Genomic DNA, 24,307 nt, shown 5'->3' with positions numbered 1-24,307 from the left:
CTAGTCGTAGGATCTGAATCCGTTGACTCTGCTTCAGAACTTTTGAATCCAGGAAGACCATGAAGAACCATCACAACATGAACATGAAGGTTCTGTTTTGTGGTTCTTCCGTTTGATTGGAGTCTGTGTTTCTCTCTTCCTCCCACTCCTCTTCTTCACATGTCTGGTTGCTATGTCAACAGGTGCTAAACAGCCTCTTATGTATCTACACACACACACTCATACACACACACTCACTCACTCACAAACAGGAAGCTGAATGAGGGAAACCTGCAGAGGAAGACGAGGAGGAAGATGAGCGAGTGGGCAGCGTCATCTCTTCTTCTTCTTCTTCTCTTTGAGCAGAGATGAAGAACAATCATCATCATCATCCTCCCCACTCAGAGAGTTCATGTGTTCATGTGTGGTTCATAATGAAAGGTTGTTTATATTCTGATCGTCCTCAACGCACCTGAACAAACCTCAATGCACACACTTGAACGTACGCCCCTAACTACAGGCACCTGAACGCACCTCAACACACCTGTCTCAACACGTCTGCACCTGAGCGTGTGTGTGTGAAGCGAAATCAGGTTTGTGGTTTGTTTTTCTTTTCACACGTTCACAGGATGTGAATCAGGAGGTGGAATCTAAATATAACTAGAAAATGCATTTCCTGCTGAAAATGCGTTGGAATGCTGAAAGATGAAATGAATCTCAAAAACATTGCTGAAAATAGATATCCAATTTTAAAAAAATTGCAAAAAGCTGAATAATTCAAAAAGTTGAAAGATTATAAATATGAAGTTATATCACCCCTCTCCTGAAAGAGCTGAACATTTTGATATTCGAACGGTTTCTGTAGCTTAAAAGAATTCCAGCAGTAGTGATATTTGTTGTAGTAGTAGTAGAAGTATTATTCGCAGTATAAGTATGAGTAGCATTTGAATAAGTACTAGTTGTAGCAGTAGTGGCATTTGTAGTAGCAGTAGTAGTAGAAGTTGTCGTCGAAGTATTTGTAATTAGAAGAAGTAGTAGAAGTAGTAGTATCAGCAGTCGTACTAATAGCTGTAGTAGTATTAGTACTGGTTATTAGTACTGGTAGTAGCAGGAATAGCAGTATTAGCAGTTGTGGTATCAGTAATAATAGTAGTGGTAGTGGTAGTAATAGCAGTAGTGGTAGTAATAATATTTATGGTAGCAGTAATAGCAGTAGCAGTAGTAGTAATAGTAGCAACAGCAAAAGTTGTAGTAGTAGTGGTAATACTAGAAATATTAGCAGTAGTAGTTGTCGCAGTATTAGTAAGAGCATTCATTATTTCAACAAAAAAGCCTAATTTTTAGCGAAACGTTTCAATACAGTTAATCCATGAGGCTTTTATTTTGAAAGGGTGGGACTGGGTGGGGGGGAGAGGGGGAGAGGAGACATAACCATCATGTTTGACACATAAACAGAGGTTATTAAATGACAGGCTTCATCACAAGCATTTCAATTAGAATTCACTCTCTGGGGCTTTTATTTTGAAATGGGGTGTGTGTGTGGGGGGGGTCCTCTAAAAGTCTCTAAGCCCTGAATGACTGTATGAGAGAGAGACATAAACAGGGAGAGAGAGAGAGAAGAAATAATTAGTGAGAGAGAGAGAGAGAGAGAGAGAGAGGCTCTGATATCTCTGTCAAACTTTCTCATTTGGAGATTGTCCGATGTTTTATCTTTGACAGCTTACATGACTGTTGTTCTGCTCTGCCATGTCTTTCCTCGTCTCTCCCTCTTGTGTCGCGGTGTGTGTAAATGTCACTCGAATCAGGAAACTTATCAGAATACTCATGTCTGATTGGCCGAGCTGCAACAAATCATGTGTGTGCGGCTTTTATTTTAAAATGGGGTGTGTGTGTGTGTGGGGGGGGGGGATCCTCTAAAAGTCTCTAAGACCTGAATGACTGTATGAGAGACACAGAGAGAGAGAGAGAGAGAGAGAGAGAGAGAGAGAGAGAGAGAGAGAGAGAGAGAGGGAGAGAGAGAGAGAGAGGGAGAGAGGAGTGTATGTGCGCGTGTGTCTGTGAGTCTGTGTGTTTATCAACATCACTAATTGGCTCAATCGCAAACACCTGTGTGCCTGAAGCCATTTCATGGAGATAAAACAGGGAAACACCTCTCAAACAAATCATCAAAACTCCCATAACCGTAGCTCCTATTGCTCCGATATTAATAATTGAGGGGAAGAATGAGTTGAAGAACAGATCCTGTAAAACTTGTGTCTGTAGTGTAAAAAATGTGGCTTAACTGGCGATCTAGAAATGGGGTACCGTGTTCTGTGGAAGATGTTTTTGAAGCAAAATTTAACATTGGTCTCTATGGAGCAGAAAGTTGGTTTTCCTCTCAATTAACGACTTCCGTGTCAAATGTGGAAATCTGTGGGATTCCACAGTAATGTTTCTACGATAAGGACAATATTAGCTACTATAATATATAGCTATTATAAAGTCAGAAAAGGGCTGAAAAATCATAAAAGTTAAATTGCTGCAGTTCAAAAAGTTTAAAAGATATCAAAAATCTGAATCATGTTGGCAATAGTTGCGGGTTTTCTCAACATTTGAAAGTTGAAATGGTGTCTGTAGCTGAAAGTATCAGGAAGTTGAAGGATTTGAAAGTTGAAGAAGTTTAAGAGGATTTGTAAATATTCTCCATAGAAACCCATTCAAAAAAAAGTTGCTAAAAGCTTAATAATTCAAAAAGTTTAAAGGTTAGAAATAGAAAAAGTCATAGCAGACATGAGCTGAAGGAGCTGAACATTTTGATAGTTGAACGGTTTCTGTAGCTTAAAAAATGAAGAAGAAGAAGCGTTGCGACGAAACGGGGGACGGAAGAAATAGTGGAATAAAGAAACAAGATAACAATAGTTGGAATGCTAAACAGCATTCCAACTACTAATAATTATAACATTTTAACAAAATATGATGTCAATGAAAGAAACTAAGAGATGAAGCAGTGTGTGTGTATAGGTAAAACTAGACAGGTGAGATTTCATCATCACAAACATAGATGACATCAAAGACGAAGAACATCAGAACAAATAAAAACTTTGTGACTTTGTGTGTGTATTCTCACTTTCAGGTACTTTGTTCTCTACCTGTTCATGTACTCTGTTCTCTACCTGTTCAGGTACTCTGTTCTCTACCTGTTCATGTACTCTGTTCTCTACCTGTTCATGTACTCTGTTCTCTACCTGTTCATGTACTCTGTTCTCTACCTGTTCATGTACTCTGTTCTCTACCTGTTCATGTACTCTGTTCTCTACCTGTTCATGTACTCTGTTCTCTACCTGTTCAGGTACTCTGTTCTCTACCTGTTCAGGTACTCTGTTCTCTACCTGTTCAGGTACTTTGTTCTCTACCTGTTCATGTACTCTGTTCTCTACCTGTTCATGTACTCTGTTCTCTACCTGTTCAGGTACTTTGTTCTTTAGTCATAAAAACTGTGAAGAGCAACGTTTCGGCTTCTTTTCTAAGATAAATCTGGACTGAATATCAACTGAGACGTGTTCCATAAACTGAGCTGATGTTAAAGAATCCTCTGAGGGTTCAACAAGAAGAAAGAACGTCTTCATCACTTCATCAAAGTGTTTCTAAACACTTTGTTCTCTTCAGGACGAAGAACAACGAGACGTTAAAGTGAACATCAGGAGCTTTTTACTTTTGTCTCTGCAGCCGGAAATAAACCTGAAACACAACAAACTATATTTATAGACTTATATTTATTCATATATTTCGAAGTGAACACCTCAGAACACCTTCAACAAGCTCGTTAACACTTCAAACACCTGACAGGTGACTCACCTCCTCTCAGCCAATCAGAGAGCAGATACCTGACCTTCTATCTCGACAGGTTAAACAGCATCAGCTCTGCCTGCTTGAATACTGAGATGGTTGTTGGTTGGGCTGAATGTAGAACTGGTTCCACGAGTCCAACCAGTAGCCACCACCCTGCTGTATGACAAACCTTTACTGGTTCACCTGTGTGTTTCAGCTAAGGGCCGTCAAGCTAGCCAGCATGCTAACCAACAAGCTAGCCAGTATGATAACCAACAAGCTAGCCAGCATGCTAACCAACAAGCTAGCCAGCATGCTAACCAACAAGCTAGCCAGTATGATAACCAACAAGCTAGCCAGCATGCTGACAAACAAGCTAGCCAGCATGCTAACCAACAAGCTAGCCAGCATGATAACCAACAAGCTAGCCAGTATGATAACCAACAAGCTAGCCAGCATGCTAACCAACCCACCAATCAACAGAATGGGAATCATGTTGTGTTTCACAATATTCTCAACATATATTACATTTATATGGCAGGCAGCAATCAGAGCAACATATTTTATAGGTATATATACTTAACAATTTATCTTTTTGTAATTTTACTATTTTTTCAGATTTGTTTCGATTACATTTTGAATTGTTTTTCTAACTGTTGTGCTGTTTCATATTACAATGTTTTTATCATGTAGGCACCAATCAAAGTAAAAGGTTTTTTGTTTGTTTTAGGATTTTTATAAATATTTAAGAATATATTTTTTTAATTTGGGGATTTTTAGAAATGTAACATTGTTTTATCTCATTTTGTTTTGGGGATCTCAACCATCTTTCAATAATTAAATAAATAAATATATAAAATATTTTATAAAATAATGTACATAATGTAGGCACTTATCAAAGCAAAGGTTTTTTATGTTAAAATATTTGTAAAATATTAATTGCTTTTAAATCATTTTCTGAAAAGCTTTATAACACAATTTGTGGCATTCATACATATATATATATTAAAATATTAAAATATCCATCCATCCAATTATTTTAAAATACATGTGTTGTTGACCTCTTTTTATGTATTTCTGTTTCTGGAAAAATCCGACGTCAACACCAAATGAAACGTGGACACAAACACAAAAACACAAACACACCCTTCAGCTGAGAACAGGCGGCAATCACTGCACGCGCACACACACACACGCACACACACACACACACACACACACACACAAGAGAAAAACATTCCTGCAGGAACACATACGTACACGCATGCATGCACACCCACTTCAGCTGTAATAAGCAGGCTGCGTTTCTGAAAGAGGATGGCAGCGATTATGTAACCACACACACACACACACACACACACACACACACACACACACACACACACACACACACAGCGAGGCTGCAGGAACAGTCTGTATTATGTGAACTATCCTGCAGAAAAAACTGCTGAATCTGAAGGACGACGTTTTTCTGAACGAGTCGCGACGTTGAATCCTAAAATGTCGGATTGAGTTAGTTTCCCTTCACTTCCTCTTCTTCCTCTTCTTCCTGTCTTTGCTCGCGACGCGTCTTCAGGTTTAGACACGAAGTCTCGGACTGCTGCTGACAATGATTATCTTCATTAATTCATTTATGGATATCTACAACGTGTTATAAGAACGTGACGTCTTCAAATGTCTCGTTTAGTCCAAAAGCCAAAGAGATTCAGTTTATGGAGGTAAAACTGAAACGACATGAATCAATAAACACAATCGTTTCTGACAGATTATTTTTCTTATGTTTCTTATTCTTATTGTTCTTCTAATGTTTATTATTATTATTCTATGTCTTACACGATAACAAGGTGCGTTTCACGTATCTGTATGGAACTTTGTAGATGTGTGAAACATTACATGTGATGTACAAATATCCCTCTTGGAGGTTTGGCCTAAACCCAACAGGAAGTCGGACATTTTTAATTTTATGACTTTCTTTTGACCGTTTCAAGACGCCGTACTTTTTTTTATGAATTAGCTGCTTAGTCTCAGCTCCTGAAGTCTCGATCAGAAGACGTATTTTTTGACTTTATCAGTAATCAACAAAAAACAATCAGCTAAAACAATCAGACGTCTGTTAGCTTAGCAGCTAATCAACGTGGCGCTAAAGCCAGAGAGACGCCAACGTTTCTAAAAACAGAAACACGAGCTGAAGGGACGAGAAAGATTTAAACTGTGTTTATCTGCTGACATGTTTTTTATAACTAGTTTACAAGCAACAAAGAGTCACAGCAGAGAGTTAGCATGCCGTTAGCATACTATTAGCATGCCGTTAGCTAGTTACATCCTCATGTTACAGGTTACGTTAAAAAGTATGAGAAACATTCAGGACAGCAAGTAAATATTTTCTTCTTATGACATTAAAAAGTGAAACATTCTGTTTTTTACTCTTTTTGAAAATGTTTCCAACGAGCGTGACGTTAGCGTGACGTCAATACAGCATAATACCACAATAACATTGTGATATTATGTCAAGTATCTCTCTTCTAACATGTACACTATTAATATTGCAAGCACAAATTAAACCTTTTGATGATTGTTTTAGATAAATAAATAAAAATGTAAAACTGCAAACCCTGAAATTCAGAGTTCTGTATTAATATCTGAACGTGGTTCTTATGATTCACTGAGAGATGATAAAAAGACTAACATCACCATCATCATCACCACCATCATCATCATCATCATCACCATCATCATCATCATCATCACCACCATCATCATCACCATCATCATCATCATCACCACCATCATCATCATCACCACCATCACCATCATCATCATGTTGGACGTCCTCACAAACCACCACAGAGCTTCCGGTCTCACCTGTACAGACTCCGGAGCGTTTTCCCGCCACGCTGTCCAGCAGAGCGAGGGTCAGGTTGTCCGGTGTGTCGGGAGGAAGAGGCGTCCCTCCTCCTCCTCCTCCTCCTCCTGCGCTCTCTGCGATCAGACTGGCCTCAGAGCTCTGCTCGTCACTGGACAGTGACGGACTTCGGACGTCTCCGGATCCGGAACCAGAACCGGAGGATCCGTTAGCGCTGCTGCTGGGGGGCACCGTGACCAGACCACCGGGCCCCGTGGCCGAGGGCCAGGACGGGGGGTCCTCACTGTCGGGGCTGTAAGTAGGGGGGGGGGGGGATCAAAGGTCACAGTTTAAAGTCAGTTTACGGGAATAAAAAAACGGTACGTTGGCAAAAGAAACGCGCTCCAACCCTGAGTCTCTGTAATAGATTTACTTACAGCGTGCTGTCTGACACTCCCACCACTGAAGAACAACATTCTACACACTATGCTAAACTAGCTTAGCATGAAAACCAAGAGCAGCACACACGCTACGCTAGCGTTTAGGTAGATACTCGCTATCGATTCCAACAGGGCTGAAGGTCTATTTATAGCCGTGGATAGAGCTCCTCTGAGTGGACCACCAGGCTCCGTCACACTCCTTCATGAGCCCGGCTCTCCAGACACAATGTTCTGCACGAGAAAACAAAAACCCAAACACAGAATCAAATGTCCGAGGCCCGCTGCTGCTCTGTCGTATCGTATTGAACCCAACCGAGAGTTTTGTGAACCGTTACACCCCTAATATCTATATCGATATATATAGATATATATATATATATCTATATATATAGATATATATAGAGATATCTACATATATATCTATATCGATATAGATCTATATATATCTATATCGATATAGATCTATATCGATATAGATCTATATATATCTATATCGATATAGATCTATATCTATATAGATCTATATCGATATATATCTATATAGATCTATATCGATATATATCTATATCGATATATATCTATATAGATCTATATCGATATATATCTATATCGATATATATAGATCTATATCGATATAGATCTATATATATCGATATAGATCTATATCGAATTTTTGTCGATATATATATAGATATATATGTAGATATCTCTATATATATCTATATATATATATCGACAAAAATTCGATATAGATATATATCGATATAGATATATATATATCGATATAGATATATATCGATATAGATATGACACTCTGGGGGCCCCTCTAACCCGTTAACTCCAGCCCAACATTCACACAGGAGTCTGTCACCTGAACACCTCTCTCGGCTGCCCGCTCTCCGGTGACGTCTCCCTGAAGAACGGGACGACCCGGGACAGGCTGGCCCGCCGGCGGGACGCCCCCGTCCCCCCGGAGGCCTTGTCCGCCCCCCCCGCCGACGAAGCCCCCCGCCCGGGTCAGTGCAGTGGTCTGCTTCTTCAGGAACTTCTCCAGCGGCTTCATCCCGGCCGGCATGGTGGGACTGTGGTGGTGATGATGGGGGGGGGGGGGGGGGGGGGGGGGGGGGGGGGGGGGGGGGTAAAGGATGGTGATGCAGAGGAACGGAGCACAGGGGGGGCTACATCATACAGGCCCCCGCAGGTCGGGGAGGGCAGGTGTGAGCGCGCGCGCAGGTCTTTAACCCATCTGAGGAGGTGCAGGAGGAGGTGCAGGAGGAGCAACTCCGTCTGTCTCCGGGTGTCACCGTGACATTAAACCTCCTTTTGCACCAAAAATAATTATAATAAAAAGAGCGAGAAACCTGCTCCGTGGGCCGCTCGTCCTCCTCCCACGCGTCTCCTCGCTCTCTGCAGCAAAAACACGGAGCTCCGAGACCGAGAATCACGAGAACAGAGCTGCTCCTCTCCGGTAGGTTCCGGCAGCTGAACCGGGACACCGTGTGCGTGTGTGTGATGATCTCTCTGTGATCTCTCCGGGACAAACGGCGGCGCGGTCGGTACAGAATAATAATCCGCTCTCACACCTGGAGGAGAGAAACCCGCCCGGTCCGGTGCGTTTAGGTGCTGTCGGTTTTCTCAGAGCGGACGGTGGTGTTTTTTTTTACTGCAGCGTTGGTTGGCGCGCGCGCTCTCGCTCTCTCTCTCTCTCTCTCTCTCTCTCTCTCTCTCTCTCTCTCTCTCTCTCTCTCTCTCTCTCTCTCTCTCTCTCTCTCTCTCTCTCTCTCTCTCTCTCTCTCTCTCTCGTAGAATAAGAAGTGAGGGGTAACTCTCTCCCTCTCACACTATACTACTATATACACACACATACATATATATATAAATACATATATATAGATTAGTGCTGGGCAACGATTACAATTTTTAATCTCGATTCATCATTGTTATGAATTGTCATGCATTCATAAGTCGTGTATTGTGCGCTGTTATGTTAAAGTGCTGCCGGCTCCATCATTGGTTGTAAACAAGACAATGCTGAACAGGTGGTGGAGAGGACACTGACGAACTATCCAAAACCAGGACCACCTCCTGCAGGGACAGACTGACCCAGCTCCGCTGTCACAGGACCGGTACAGCAGAACCTCCGGCCCTCTGCTGGTAGACTCCAACACAGCCTCCTCCTCCTGACACACACTGCTGCTCATCCTTGCACTACTGTTTTTACCCAGTTGGTTAACTTAATAACATTCTATTTTATTGTACACTGTGCATTTTTTATTTTATTCTAATTGTATTATATTCTGCTCTGTTATCTTATTGTATTGTATATATTGAGCATCTTTCATCTTTTTATGTTTACTCTGTAACTTCGTTTGCTGCTGCTACAAACTAATTCCCCTGGGGATGAACAAAGTATACATCTATCTATCGATATGAACAAAGAATACATCTATCTATCGATATGAACAAAGTATACATCTATCTATCTATATGAACAAAGTATACATCTATCTATCTATATGAACAAAGTATACATCTATCTATCGATATGAACAAAGTATACATCTATCTATCGATATGAACAAAGTATACATCTATCTATCGATATGAACAAAGAATACATCTATCTATCTATATGAACAAAGTATACATCTATCTATCTATATGAACAAAGTATACATCTATCTATCGATATGAACAAAGTATACATCTATCTATCGATATGAACAAAGTATACATCTATCTATCGATATGAACAAAGAATACATCTATCTATCTATATGAACAAAGTATACATCTATCTATCGATATGAACAAAGTATACATCTATCTATCGATATGAACAAAGTATACATCTATCTATCGATATGAACAAAGAATACATCTATCTATCTATATGAACAAAGTATGCATCTATCTATCGATATGAACAAAGTATACATCTATCTATCGATATGAACAAAGAATACATCTATCTATCTATATGAACAAAGTATACATCTATCTATCTATATGAACAAAGTATACATGTATCTATCTATATGAACAAAGTATACATCTATCTATCTATATGAACAAAGTATACATCTATCTATCGATATGAACAAAGTATACATCTATCTATCGATATGAACAAAGTATACATCTATCTATCGATATGAACAAAGTATACATCTATCTATCGATATGAACAAAGTATACATCTATCTATCGATATGAACAAAGTATACATCTATCTATCGATATGAACAAAGTATACATCTATCTATCGATATGAACAAAGTATACATCTATCTATCTATATGAACAAAGTATACATCTATCTATCGATATGAACAAAGTATACATCTATCTATCTATCGATATGAACAAAGTGTACATCTATCTATCGATATGAACAAAGTATACATCTATCTATCGATATGAACAAAGTATACATCTATGTATCGATATGAACAAAGTATACATCTATCTATCTATATGAACAAAGTATACATCTATCTATCTATATGAAAAAAGTATACATCTATCTATCGATATGAACAAAGTATACATCTATCTATCTATCGATATGAACAAAGTGTACATCTATCTATCGATATGAACAAAGTATACATCTATCTATCGATATGAACAAAGTATACATCTATCTATCTATCGATATGAACAAAGTATACATCTATCTATCGATATGAACAAAGTATACATCTATCTATCTATATGAACAAAGTATACATCTATCTATCTATATGAACAAAGTATACATCTATCTATCGATATGAACAAAGTATACATCTATCTATCTATATGAACAAAGTATACATCTATCTATCTATATGAACAAAGTATACATCTATCTATCTATATGAACAAAGTATACATCTATCTATCTATATGAACAAAGTATACATCTATCTATCTATCGATATGAACAAAGTATACATCTATCTATCTATATGAACAAAGTATACATCTATCTATCTATCTATATGAACAAAGTATACATATATCTATCTATATGAACAAAGTATACATCTATCTATCTATATGAACAAAGTATACATCTATCTATCTATCTATATGAACAAAGTATACATCTATCTATCTATATGAACAAAGTATACATCTATCTATCTATATGAACAAAGTATACATCTATCTATCTATCTATATGAACAAAGTATACATCTATCTATCTATATGAACAAAGTGTACATCTATCTATCTATCTATCTATATGAACAAAGTATACATCTATCTATCGATATGAACAAAGTGTACATCTATCTATCTATCTATCTATATGAACAAAGTGTACATCTATCTATCGATATGAACAAAGTGTACATCTATCTATCTATATGAACAAAGTGTACATCTATCGATATGAACAAAGTATACATCTATCTATCGATATGAACAAAGTGTACATCTATCTATCGATATGAACAAAGTGTACATCTATCTATCTATCTATATGAACAAAGTATACATCTATCTATCGATATGAACAAAGTGTACATCTATCTATCTATATGAACAAAGTATACATCTATCTATCTATATGAACAAAGTGTACATCTATCTATCTATATGAACAAAGTATACATCTATCTATCGATATGAACAAAGAATACATCTATCTATCGATATGAACAAAGAATACATCTATCTATCGATATGAACAAAGTATACATCTATCTATCGATATGAACAAAGTATACATCTATCTATCGATATGAACAAAGAATACATCTATCTATCTATATGAACAAAGTATACATCTATCTATTGATATGAACAAAGTATACATCTATCTATCTATCTATATGAACAAAGTGTACATCTATCGATATGAACAAAGTATACATCTATCTATCTATCTATATGAACAAAGTATACATCTATCTATCTATATGAACAAAGTATACATCTATCTATCTATCTATATGAACAAAGTATACATCTATCTATCTATATGAACAAAGTATACATCTATCTATCGATATGAACAAAGTGTACATCTATCTATCTATATGAACAAAGTGTACATCTATCTATCTATCTATATGAACAAAGTGTACATCTATCTATCGATATGAACAAAGTGTACATCTATCTATCTATATGAACAAAGTATACATCTATCTATCTATATGAACAAAGTATACATCTATCTATCTATATGAACAAAGTATACATCTATCTATCTATATGAACAAAGTATACATCTATCTATCTATATGAACAAAGTATACATCTATCTATCTCTCTATATGAACAAAGTATACATCTATCTATCTATATGAACAAAGTATACATCTATCTATCTATATGAACAAAGTATACATCTATCTATCTATATGAACAAAGTGTACATCTATCTATCGATATGAACAAAGTATACATCTATCTATCGATATGAACAAAGTATACATCTATCTATCTATATGAACAAAGTATACATCTATCTATCTATATGAACAAAGTATACATCTATCTATCTATCTATATGAACAAAGTATACATCTATCTATCTATATGAACAAAGTATACATCTATCTATCTATCTATATGAACAAAGTATACATCTATCTATCTATCTATCTATCTATATGAACAAAGTATACATCTATCGATCTATATGAACAAAGTATACATCTATCTATCTATATGAACAAAGTATACATCTATCTATCTATATGAACAAAGTGTACATCTATCTATCTATATGAACAAAGTGTACATCTATCTATCTATATGAACAAAGTATACATCTATCTATCTATATGAACAAAGTATACATCTATCTATCTATATGAACAAAGTATACATCTATCTATCTATCTATATGAACAAAGTATACATCTATCTATCTATATGAACAAAGTATACATCTATCTATCGATATGAACAAAGTATACATCTATCTATCGATATGAACAAAGAATACATCTATCTATCGATATGAACAAAGAATACATCTATCTATCGATATGAACAAAGTATACATCTATCTATCGATATGAACAAAGAATACATCTATCTATCGATATGAACAAAGAATACATCTATCTATCGATATGAACAAAGTATACATCTATCTATCGATATGAACAAAGTATACATCTATCTATCGATATGAACAAAGAATACATCTATCTATCTATATGAACAAAGTATACATCTATCTATTGATATGAACAAAGTATACATCTATCTATCTATATGAACAAAGTATACATCTATCTATCGATATGAACAAAGTATACATCTATCTATCTATATGAACAAAGTATACATCTATCTATCGATATGAACAAAGTATACATCTATCTATCTATCGATATGAACAAAGTATACATCTATCTATCGATATGAACAAAGTATACATCTATCTATCTATATGAACAAAGTATACATCTATCTATCGATATGAACAAAGTATACATCTATCTATCTATCTATATGAACAAAGTATACATCTATCTATCTATATGAACAACGTATACATCTATCTATCTATATGAACAAAGTATACATCTATCTATCTATATGAACAAAGTATACATCTATCTATCTATCTATCGATATGAACAAAGTATACATCTATCTATCTATATGAACAAAGTATACATCTATCTATCTATCTATATGAACAAAGTATACATCTATCTATCTATATGAACAAAGTATACATCTATCTATCTATATGAACAAAGTATACATCTATCTATCTATCTATATGAACAAAGTATACATCTATCTATCTATATGAACAAAGTATACATCTATCTATCGATATGAACAAAGTATACATCTATCTATCTATATGAACAAAGTATACATCTATCTATCTATCTATATGAACAAAGTATACATCTATCTATCTATATGAACAAAGTATACATCTATCTATCTATCTATATGAACAAAGTATACATCTATCTATCTATCTATCTATCTATATGAACAAAGTATACATCTATCGATCTATATGAACAAAGTATACATCTATCTATCTATATGAACAAAGTATACATCTATCTATCTATATGAACAAAGTGTACATCTATCTATCTATATGAACAAAGTGTACATCTATCTAGCTATATGAACAAAGTATACATCTATCTATCTATATGAACAAAGTATACATCTATCTATCTATATGAACAAAGTATACATCTATCTATCTATCTATATGAACAAAGTATACATCTATCTATCTATATGAACAAAGTATACATCTATCTATCGATATGAACAAAGTACACATCTATCTATCGATATGAACAAAGAATACATCTATCTATCGATATGAACAAAGAATACATCTATCTATCGATATGAACAAAGTATACATCTATCTATCGATATGAACAAAGAATACATCTATCTATCGATATGAACAAAGAATACATCTATCTATCGATATGAACAAAGTATACATCTATCTATCGATATGAACAAAGTATACATCTATCTATCTATATGAACAAAGTATACATCTATCTATCTATATGAACAAAGTATACATCTATCTATCTATATGAACAAAGTATACATCTATCTATCTATCTATATGAACAAAGTATACATCTATCTATCTATATGAACAAAGTGTACATCTATCTATCGATATGAACAAAGTATACATCTATCTATCTATATGAACAAAGTGTACATCTATCTATCTATATGAACAAAGTGTACATCTATCTATCTATATGAACAAAGTGTACATCTATCTATCTATCTAAACAAAGGTCAATAACATTGTGTGTAAACACTTTAAACACATCAGGTTGTTGTTAGCAGCAGCATTCCCTTTACACAGCAGCAGTTATAACAGTTTTGATTCTGATCATAGATATTCAGCCGGTGTTCACAACTTCATCTTCATGTGTGTAAGAGATGATATTTAAATATACATCTTGCAAACTGCAAACCTATCTACGTCATGTTGTTATGTTAAATTCTCAGTAGTGATAACTAAACGATGCTTATTATACATATTACAAACAAAAACACATGTATTTTAATATTGTCACTGTCGTAAATTGTTTGATTGCATGATGTACTTTTATTGTGAAGAGAATGAAAACGGAAGTGCTTTTACTTTGAAGAGACAGGAAGTAGAATGGTACGTGTTCTTGACGCTAACAATGTTGATACGCAGAAAACCACATGTCGGGTCAAGAGGGCCTTCAGCTGTTTCCTGTCCTGACCCCTCAGTGGTGGAATGAACTCCCCACTGACGTCAGGACAGCAGTCACTGCCCATCTTTCATCAGGCTGAAGACTCACCTCTTCAAGAAGCACTACCTGAAGACTCACCTCTTCATGGAGTACTACCCTGAAGACTCACCTCTTCAAGTACTACCCTGAAGACTCACCTCTTCAAGAAGTACGACCCTGAAGACTCACCTCTTCAAGCACTACCTGAAGACTCACCTCTTCATGGAGTACTACCCTGAAGACTCACCTCTTCAAGAAGCACTACCTGAAGACTCACCTCTTCATGGAGTACTACCCTGAAGACTCACCTCTTCATGGAGTACTACCCTGAAGACTCACCTCTTCATGGAGTACTACCCTGAAGACTCACCTCTTGAAGAAGCACTACCTGAAGACTCACCTCTTCAAGAAGCACGACCTGAAGACTCACCTCTTCAAGAAGCACTACCTGAAGACTCACCTCTTCAAGAAGTACTACCCTGAAGACTCACCTCTTCAAGAAGTACTACCCTGAAGACTCACCTCTTCAAGAAGCACCACCTGAAGACACCTCTTCAAGAAGCACTACCTGAAGACACCTCTTCAAGAAGCACTACCCTGAAGACTCACCTCTTCAAGAAGTACTACCCTGAAGACTCACCTCTTCAAGAAGCACTACCCTGAAGACTCACCTCTTCAAGAAGTACTACCTGAAGACTCACCTCTTCATGGAGTACTACCCTGAAGACTCACCTCTTCAAGAAGCACTACCTGAAGACTCACCTCTTCAAGAAGCACTACCTGAAGACTCACCTCTTCAAGAAGCACTACCTGAAGACTCACCTCTTCAAGAAGTACTACCCTGAAGACTCACCTCTTCAAGAAGTACTACCTGAAGACTCACCTCTTCAAGAAGCACTACCTGAAGACTCACCTCTTCAAGAAGTACTACCCTGAAGACTCACCTCTTCAAGAAGTACTACCCTGAAGACTCACCTCTTCAAGAAGTACTACCTGAAGACTCACCTCTTCAAGAAGCACTACCTGAAGACTCACCTCTTCAAGAAGCACTACCTGAAGACTCACCTCTTCAAGAAGCACTACCTGAAGACTCACCTCTTCAAGAAGTACTACCCTGAAGACTCACCTCTTGAAGAAGCACTACCTGAAGACTCACCTCTTCAAGAAGCACGACCTGAAGACTCACCTCTTCAAGAAGTACTACCCTGAAGACTCACCTCTTCAAGAAGTACTACCCTGAAGACTCACCTCTTCAAGAAGCACCACCTGAAGACACCTCTTCAAGAAGCACCACCTGAAGACACCTCTTCAAGAAGCACCACCTGAAGACACCTCTTCAAGAAGCACTACCTGAAGACACCTCTTCAAGAAGCACTACCCTGAAGACTCACCTCTTCAAGAAGTACTACCCTGAAGACTCACCTCTTCAAGAAGCACTACCCTGAAGACTCACCTCTTCAAGAAGTACTACCTGAAGACTCACCTCTTCATGGAGTACTACCCTGAAGACTCACCTCTTCAAGAAGCACTACCTGAAGACTCACCTCTTCAAGAAGTACTACCCTGAAGACTCACCTCTTCAAGAAGTACTACCTGAAGACTCACCTCTTCAAGAAGCACTACCTGAAGACTCACCTCTTCAAGAAGTACTACCCTGAAGACTCACCTCTTCAAGAAGTACTTCCTGAAGACTCACCTCTTCAAGAAGCACTACCTGAAGACTCACCTCTTCAAGAAGCACTACCTGAAGACTCACCTCTTCAAGAAGTACTACCTGAAGACTCACCTCTTCAAGAAGTACTACCCTGAAGACTCACCTCTTCAAGAAGCACTACCTGAAGACTCACCTCTTCATGGAGTACTACCCTGAAGACTCACCTCTTCAAGAAGCACTACCTGAAGACTCACCTCTTCATGGAGTACTACCCTGAAGACTCACCTCTTCAAGAAGCACTACCTGAAGACTCACCTCTTCAATAAGCACTACCTGAAGACTCACCTCTTCAAGAAGCACTACCTGAAGACTCACCTCTTCAAGAAGCACTACCTGAAGACTCACCTCTTCAAGAAGCACTACCTGAAGACTCACCTCTTCAAGAAGCACTACCTGAAGACTCACCTCTTCAAGAAGTACTACCTGAGCCTTCACTCACCACTTACTGTGTTCATACTAGTTTGTTTCTGTACGTCTGCTCTGGTTGATGCTTGTTTAAAAGAGATGCACTCATGACTTCTGGTGATAGTAGTTCTCTTGAACACACTGTAAGTCTCTTTGGATAGAAGCGTCTGCTAAATGACTAATGTAATGGATATATATAGTAAAATGCTCCACTGTGCTAACAGACGTGTCCATGTTTGTGATTGTCAGCTCCTGCTAACCCCGCTAACGGCCGTTCACCAGAAGATTGGCCAGATTAACCACATCTGTAGACTCGTCTACTTGCAGAGAGTAAAACTCACTCTTCTTCACGCGACCGACTAATGAAGCCAGGATGTCTTCGGACAAAGCATCGATGCGGTGACCACACTTTGGGAATCCCTGGTTTAGAGGATCAGGTTGTTCGGGTTCTTTAAACCAGAGAACCAGGAGATAAACTGGGTGTGTTGAACTCATGTCGTAGTACGGACCCCTGATCCCAGCTACAGCTATGGGTCCCCACTAGGACCAGTGTGTATGTGTGTGAATATCAACATGTACACACCTGCTGGCGATTGATCCCCAATGACCCGTCATTGATCTGTGTACGATCATTATGTGTTGTAATCTGATCGTTTGTCAGTTTCATCACCACAAACTGTAACTGGACAGTCATCTTCTTCTTCATCCTCCTCCTCCTCCTGTACGCATGGCCGAGTTTGTAATATGTTCCTGTAAAGTGACACCACCTCCATCAGCTGACAAAGGACTCCTTCTGTAGAGACTCACCTCTTCCTCCTCACCACAGTGATGGACGTCGTGGGGACCGGGCACCAACAGGACTAAAGGAAGCAGAGTCCCCACGATGTCTGTAAACAAACTCTGTGTTAGGTTCAGGAGAAGATGGTGAAATACTGAGTTAAATTCAGGAAATGTTTCTCAGCTCTTTAACATCAAAACTACGCCAATGAGAGTTTGAGAATCGTGGTTTGTGTTGCGTCCGAACACGTCACTGAGACAACAAGACAGTGTGTGTTACACAATGACGTCAGTGTGTGAGTCTAGATTCTAACACTATGTTCACCTCCAACACATCACTGAGTATGTGTGTCAACAGGCCGGGGTCCACTGTGTGTGTGTCGTCAGGTAGGCTGACAGAATGGGAGCTCACTTCTGCACACGCTCAGTAGCTCGCTGGCTACGCACGCACAGCTGAAATCAATAAGTGTGTTCACTGATTATCTGATCACGTTTGTTTTCAATGACAGTGAGATGTGGACATGCTAACTGTTTCCACCTGTTTCCAGTCTTTATGCTAAGCTAACCATGTTGTGACCTCTTTTGACTGAAAGGTTCTGAACTTTATATTGTGACCAACATGATTTTGAAGAATGTTTGTTAAACAAATATAAAGAGAGGAATACAATATTTAAGTAATAAATAGATAAAGCAGATATGAAGAATATGCGGCTGCATTTTATTTTCATGTTCCTATTTTGTCTAATTACCAATCTGAGTTTTAATGCATTCATTTAATTTACTTTTAATGCATTTATGTGGATTTAGTTTTTATTTCATTCATCTTTGTATTTTATGTTTATATTCTCGTAGGCGTGTGTTTTTAATGGATATTAGAAGATATACGAGGAAACAAACTATGAAGAAATATGAAGTAAGAAAGATAAAGAACGATGGAATTAAATGATGAAACTGAAAGAAGAGAAAAGAGCCGACATGAAGACAGGAGAGAAAGCCGACGTGTGACTGGTCGAGTGGCTGTTACATCATCGTTACCGAGCCAATTAGAAGGCAGGACGATCCACTTCAAACCAACAGTTACATCATCATGACCTCAGCGTCATGTAACGGCACACTTCTGACCTCTTGTATGTGTTTGAATGAAGCTACGGGGACAGAAAACCAGCCTCCGCGTTCATGAGGAGAGCCGGGCTGTGATTGGCTGTCACACACACAGAGCTCATGAATATTCATGTTAACGGTCGGCGCAGGTGTGAAGAGAAGAAGCAGTTCAGGTACGAGTATGTTGTTTATTGATCTCTGAGTGGACGACAAACAAACTCATCACCATGGTAACACTGAAACAAACCACAGATATGAAAATAAAGAACGTTCTGACATAAAAAAGTACTTCATTAAAGTCTCTTTTCTGAGATGAAGTGAGCTTCACCTTCGATGAGGCAGACGCCATCATTAGCCCCGCCCCCAAAACGCTTCAAACCGCCGACGAAGGTGAAATAAATGTGATTTAATAAAATAGAGAAAAATAACCTCTGAATTTATAAGATGAAAGTCTGACGTTAGAAATGTGAGACGCTTTGATCACATGACTGAACTTTGAACTTCTGCATTTTGACCTTTAACCCGTTTGAAGACGTAGTTTCCTCTGAAGTAGAATTCTGTTGCTCGTATTGTTCAAAATTAAAAAGTATTTTATTCATGAAAGATCAAAGTCAACCGCTCTTATTTTGGTAAATAAATGTAAATCAAATCAGATCAGATATCGTTTCCTCTCAGATGTTTAAATACTTTCCTCTCATAAATCATTTTAGGTTGAAGACGTTAGTTTTGAGAATAATGAAAACAATGTAAAACCGTTCAGTTATAGATTCTATAAACGTCCTTTAATCTGACTTCTAACCACAAACGATGTAATGAAACAAACACGTTGTGATCATGTGATCTCTAAACTTTAGCGTTGAATGGCTCCTGCTTCTATAAAGTGATGTGTTGACGTGTGACAACAATAAACCAGACAGGAAGTCGTCACTTCTCTCCTGAATATTCACCAACAACAGAAAACAAACCGTTCAAAGGAAACATTTCAGAAAGGAAATAAAAACACAGATCAAAGTCAAGCCGCTGAACACTGGAGGTCCCTGAAGATGTTTTGAGTGTTTTCAATGAGATCCATCTTTATTATTAGAATGCGTTTCATCTCAAGCATCTATTTACACGTTCGGGTTTATTTACAGCTTCTCAAACTCTTCCATTCTCACTTCCTGCTCGATGAACAGTTCAACCAGCGTTTAAAAAAAGGCAAAACTACGGAAGCCCAGAGAGACAAGTAAAGAAAAATAAAACAGTTTATGACGCAAGAACAGCAGAAAGTGTTCATGTTTGAATCCTCGTGTAAATACGGATAATAGTACTCATGTTTATCAGGTTATGAAACATTAATGTTTTAATCTGCCGTTACAAACAAACAAGAACCCTTTTTGTCCAAACGGAGAAAAAGTGCCGTTGATTCACTTCAGCCTCTTGTGGCCAAAAAGAGAATCACAACAGCAAAGACATTGATGAAACACGTCCATGTGGGCGAATCACTCAGATGATCTGATGAACCTGATTCCACTGATTGCTGAAACAAATATTCTTTAAATGAATGAAAAACTCAAAATAAAGAATGTTTTTTGCTAATATGAATGTTTTCAGGTTTCTCATTGTGATGAATATTATTTTCCTCTTTTACCGGCAGAAACGAGCTTCGTGAATTATTAAATCGTAGACGCCGGGAGCTGCACTGTGATTGGTTGAACTCTGAACACCTGTTTACAGGTGTGTTGATGTGACATCACAGCTAGCAGACTGACCTCAGAATATTCAAGAATATTCAAGTTTTTATCTTCATCTTCTAATCTCTTTATGAATCTTAGATCATGAATGTATAACTTCAATCTCAGAAGTTATTTTTTTTTTAAATGTATTTATATTTTAAACTTAGTTTACAGTTGATAATTAAATGATCTGGACACAAACCGTTGTTTAACACTTGATAATGAGTTGAAGCTGTGTGCCTGTCTGTCTGCATGGAGGGAATAAAACACCCAGAAGCAGAAGGTAAACTAAATATCTACACAAAGGTGATGAAGATGAATCCTGCTCGTGTTCCTCTGATCTGATGAAGCTCATCAGGACTAAAGCACAGCGCTCATCAGGCCGACAGAACCTCGTTCTACATCTCCAGGTCCAGCTTTGTTCAAAGACACGTTGGTGGGAATCAAACCTGCGAACAGTCTGACGATGACCTCACTGCTACAGGGTGGAGAACACAGAGGAGACAGACGAGTGATGCCGAGGGTCACCTGGAGAGCCCACCTGTCTGCCCCCCCCCCCCGAACCACATGGTGCTCCTCACCGACCCCCCTCCTCCTGCAGAGCAAAACAACAGACTTTCTGTTCATACGCAACAAACCAGACCACAAAGGACGCGCGGAGTAAAAGTACTACATGTACCTCTGAGGTGTAGTACAGTATAAAGTACAACATGTACCTCTGAGATGTAGTACAGTATAAAGTACTACATGTACCTCTGAGATGTAGTACAGTATAAAGTACTACATGTACCTCTGAGATGTAGTACAGTATAAAGTACAATATGTACCTCTGAGGTGTAGTACAGTATAAAGTACTACATGTACCTCTGAGATGTAGTACAGTATAAAGTACAACATGTGCCTCTGAGGTGTAGTACAGTATAAAGTACTACATGTACCTCTGAGATGTAGTACAGTATAAAGTACTACATGTACCTCTGAGATGTAGTACAGTATAAAGTACAATATGTACCTCTGAGGTGTAGTACAGTATAAAGTACATGTACCTCTGAGGTGTAGTACAGTATAAAGTACAACATGTACCTCTGAGGTGTAGTACAGTATAAAGTACTACATGCACCTCTGAGGTGTAGTACAGTATAAAGTACAACATGTACCTCTGAGGTGTAGTACAGTATAAAGTACAACATGTACCTCTGAGATGTAGTACAGTATAAAGTACTACATGTAGCTCTGAGATGTAGTACAGTATAAAGTACTACATGTAGCTCTGAGATGTAGTACAGTATAAAGTACAACATGTACCTCTGAGATGTAGTACAGTATAAAGTACAACATGTACCTCTGAGGTGTAGTACAGTATAAAGTACTACATGTACCTCTGAGATGTAGTACAGTATAAAGTACAACATGTACCTCTGAGGTGTAGTACAGTATAAAGTACTACATGTACCTCTGAGATGTAGTACAGTATAAAGTACAACATGTACCTCTGAGGTGTAGTACAGTATAAAGTACTACATGTAGCTCTGAGATGTAGTACAGTATAAAGTACTACATGTAGCTCTGAGATGTAGTACAGTATAAAGTACAACATGTACCTCTGAGATGTAGTACAGTATAAAGTACTACATGTACCTCTGAGATGTAGTACAGTATAAACTACTACATGTACCTCTGAGATGTAGTACAGTATAAAGTACTACATGTAGCTCTGAGATGTAGTACAGTATAAAGTACTACATGTAGCTCTGAGATGTAGTACAGTATAAAGTACAACATGTACCTCTGAGATGTAGTACAGTATAAAGTACTACATGTACCTCTGAGATGTAGTACAGTATAAAGTACTACATGTACCTCTGAGATGTAGTACAGTATAAAGTACAATATGTACCTCTGAGGTGTAGTACAGTATAAAGTACAACATGTACCTCTGAGGTGTAGTACAGTATAAAGTACAACATGTACCTCTGAGGTGTAGTACAGTATAAAGTACTACATGTACCTCTGAGGTGTAGTACAGTATAAAGTACTACATGCACCTCTGAGGTGTAGTACAGTATAAAGTACAACATGTACCTCTGAGGTGTAGTACAGTATAAAGTACAACATGTACCTCTGAGATGTAGTACAGTATAAAGTACTACATGTAGCTCTGAGATGTAGTACAGTATAAAGTACTACATGTACCTCTGAGATGTAGTACAGTATAAAGTACAACATGTACCTCTGAGATGTAGTACAGTATAAAGTACAACATGTACCTCTGAGGTGTAGTACAGTATAAAGTACTACATGTACCTCTGAGATGTAGTACAGTATAAACTACTACATGTACATCTGAGATGTAGTACAGTATAAAGTACAACATGTACCTCTGAGATGTAGTACAGTATAAACTACTACATGTACATCTGAGATGTAGTACAGTATAAAGTACAACATGTACCTCTGAGGTGTAGTACAGTATAAAGTACAACATGTACCTCTGAGGTGTAGTACAGTATAAAGTACAACATGTACCTCTGAGGTGTAGTACAGTATAAAGTACAACATGTACCTCTGAGGTGTAGTACAGTATAAAGTACAACATGTACCTCTGAGGTGTAGTACAGTATAAAGTACAACATGTACCTCTGAGGTGTAGTACAGTATAAAGTACAACATGTACCTCTGAGGTGTAGTACAGTATAAAGTACAACATGTACCTCTGAGATGTAGTACAGTATAAAGTACAACATGTACCTCTGAGATGTAGTACAGTATAAAGTACATGTACCTCTGAGATATAGTACAGTATAAAGTACAATATGTACCTCTGAGGTGTAGTACAGTATAAAGTACAACATGTACCTCTGAGATGTAGTACAGTATAAAGTACAACATGTACCTCTGAGATATAGTACAGTATAAAGTACAATATGTACCTCTGAGGTGTAGTACAGTATAAAGTACAATATGTACCTCTGAGGTGTAGTACAGTATAAAGTACAACATGTACCTCTGAGGTGTAGTACAGTATAAAGTACAACATGTACCTCTGAGGTGTAGTACAGCATAAAGTACAATATGTACCTCTGAGGTGTAGTACAGCATAAAGTACAATATGTACCTCTGAGGTGTAGTACAGTATAAAGTACAATATGTACCTCTGAGGTGTAGTACAGTATAAAGTACAATATGTACCTCTGAGGTGTAGTACAGTATAAAGTACAATATGTACCTCTGAGGTGTAGTACAGTATAAAGTACAATATGTACCTCTGAGGTGTAGTACAGCATAAAGTA

The 24,307-nt window shown here is 37.7% G+C and overlaps 1 protein-coding gene across 1 annotated transcript in view; it reads right to left on the bottom strand.

Annotated features, from left to right (window-relative positions):
• Nucleotides 1-8,143, bottom strand: part of rapgefl1 (Rap guanine nucleotide exchange factor (GEF)-like 1) — a gene marked incomplete at its 5' end in the record, with an annotated part of 43,195 nt that extends 35,052 nt beyond the window's left edge. Inside the window, 3 exon segments of the mRNA XM_079282226.1 lie at nucleotides 6,649-6,941; nucleotides 7,940-8,056; nucleotides 8,058-8,143. Coding sequence (XP_079138352.1) covers nucleotides 6,649-6,941; nucleotides 7,940-8,056; nucleotides 8,058-8,143 — 496 coding nt within the window.
• Nucleotides 8,144-24,307: the final 16,164 nt, after the last annotated feature.

Source organism: Melanostigma gelatinosum (genome assembly GCF_949748355.1).
Source record: "Melanostigma gelatinosum genome assembly, chromosome: 13".
Lineage (NCBI taxonomy): Eukaryota > Metazoa > Chordata > Actinopteri > Perciformes > Zoarcidae > Melanostigma > Melanostigma gelatinosum.
The sequence above is the reverse complement of the archived record's forward strand: the minus strand, read 5'-3'. Positions and strand labels throughout refer to the sequence as shown.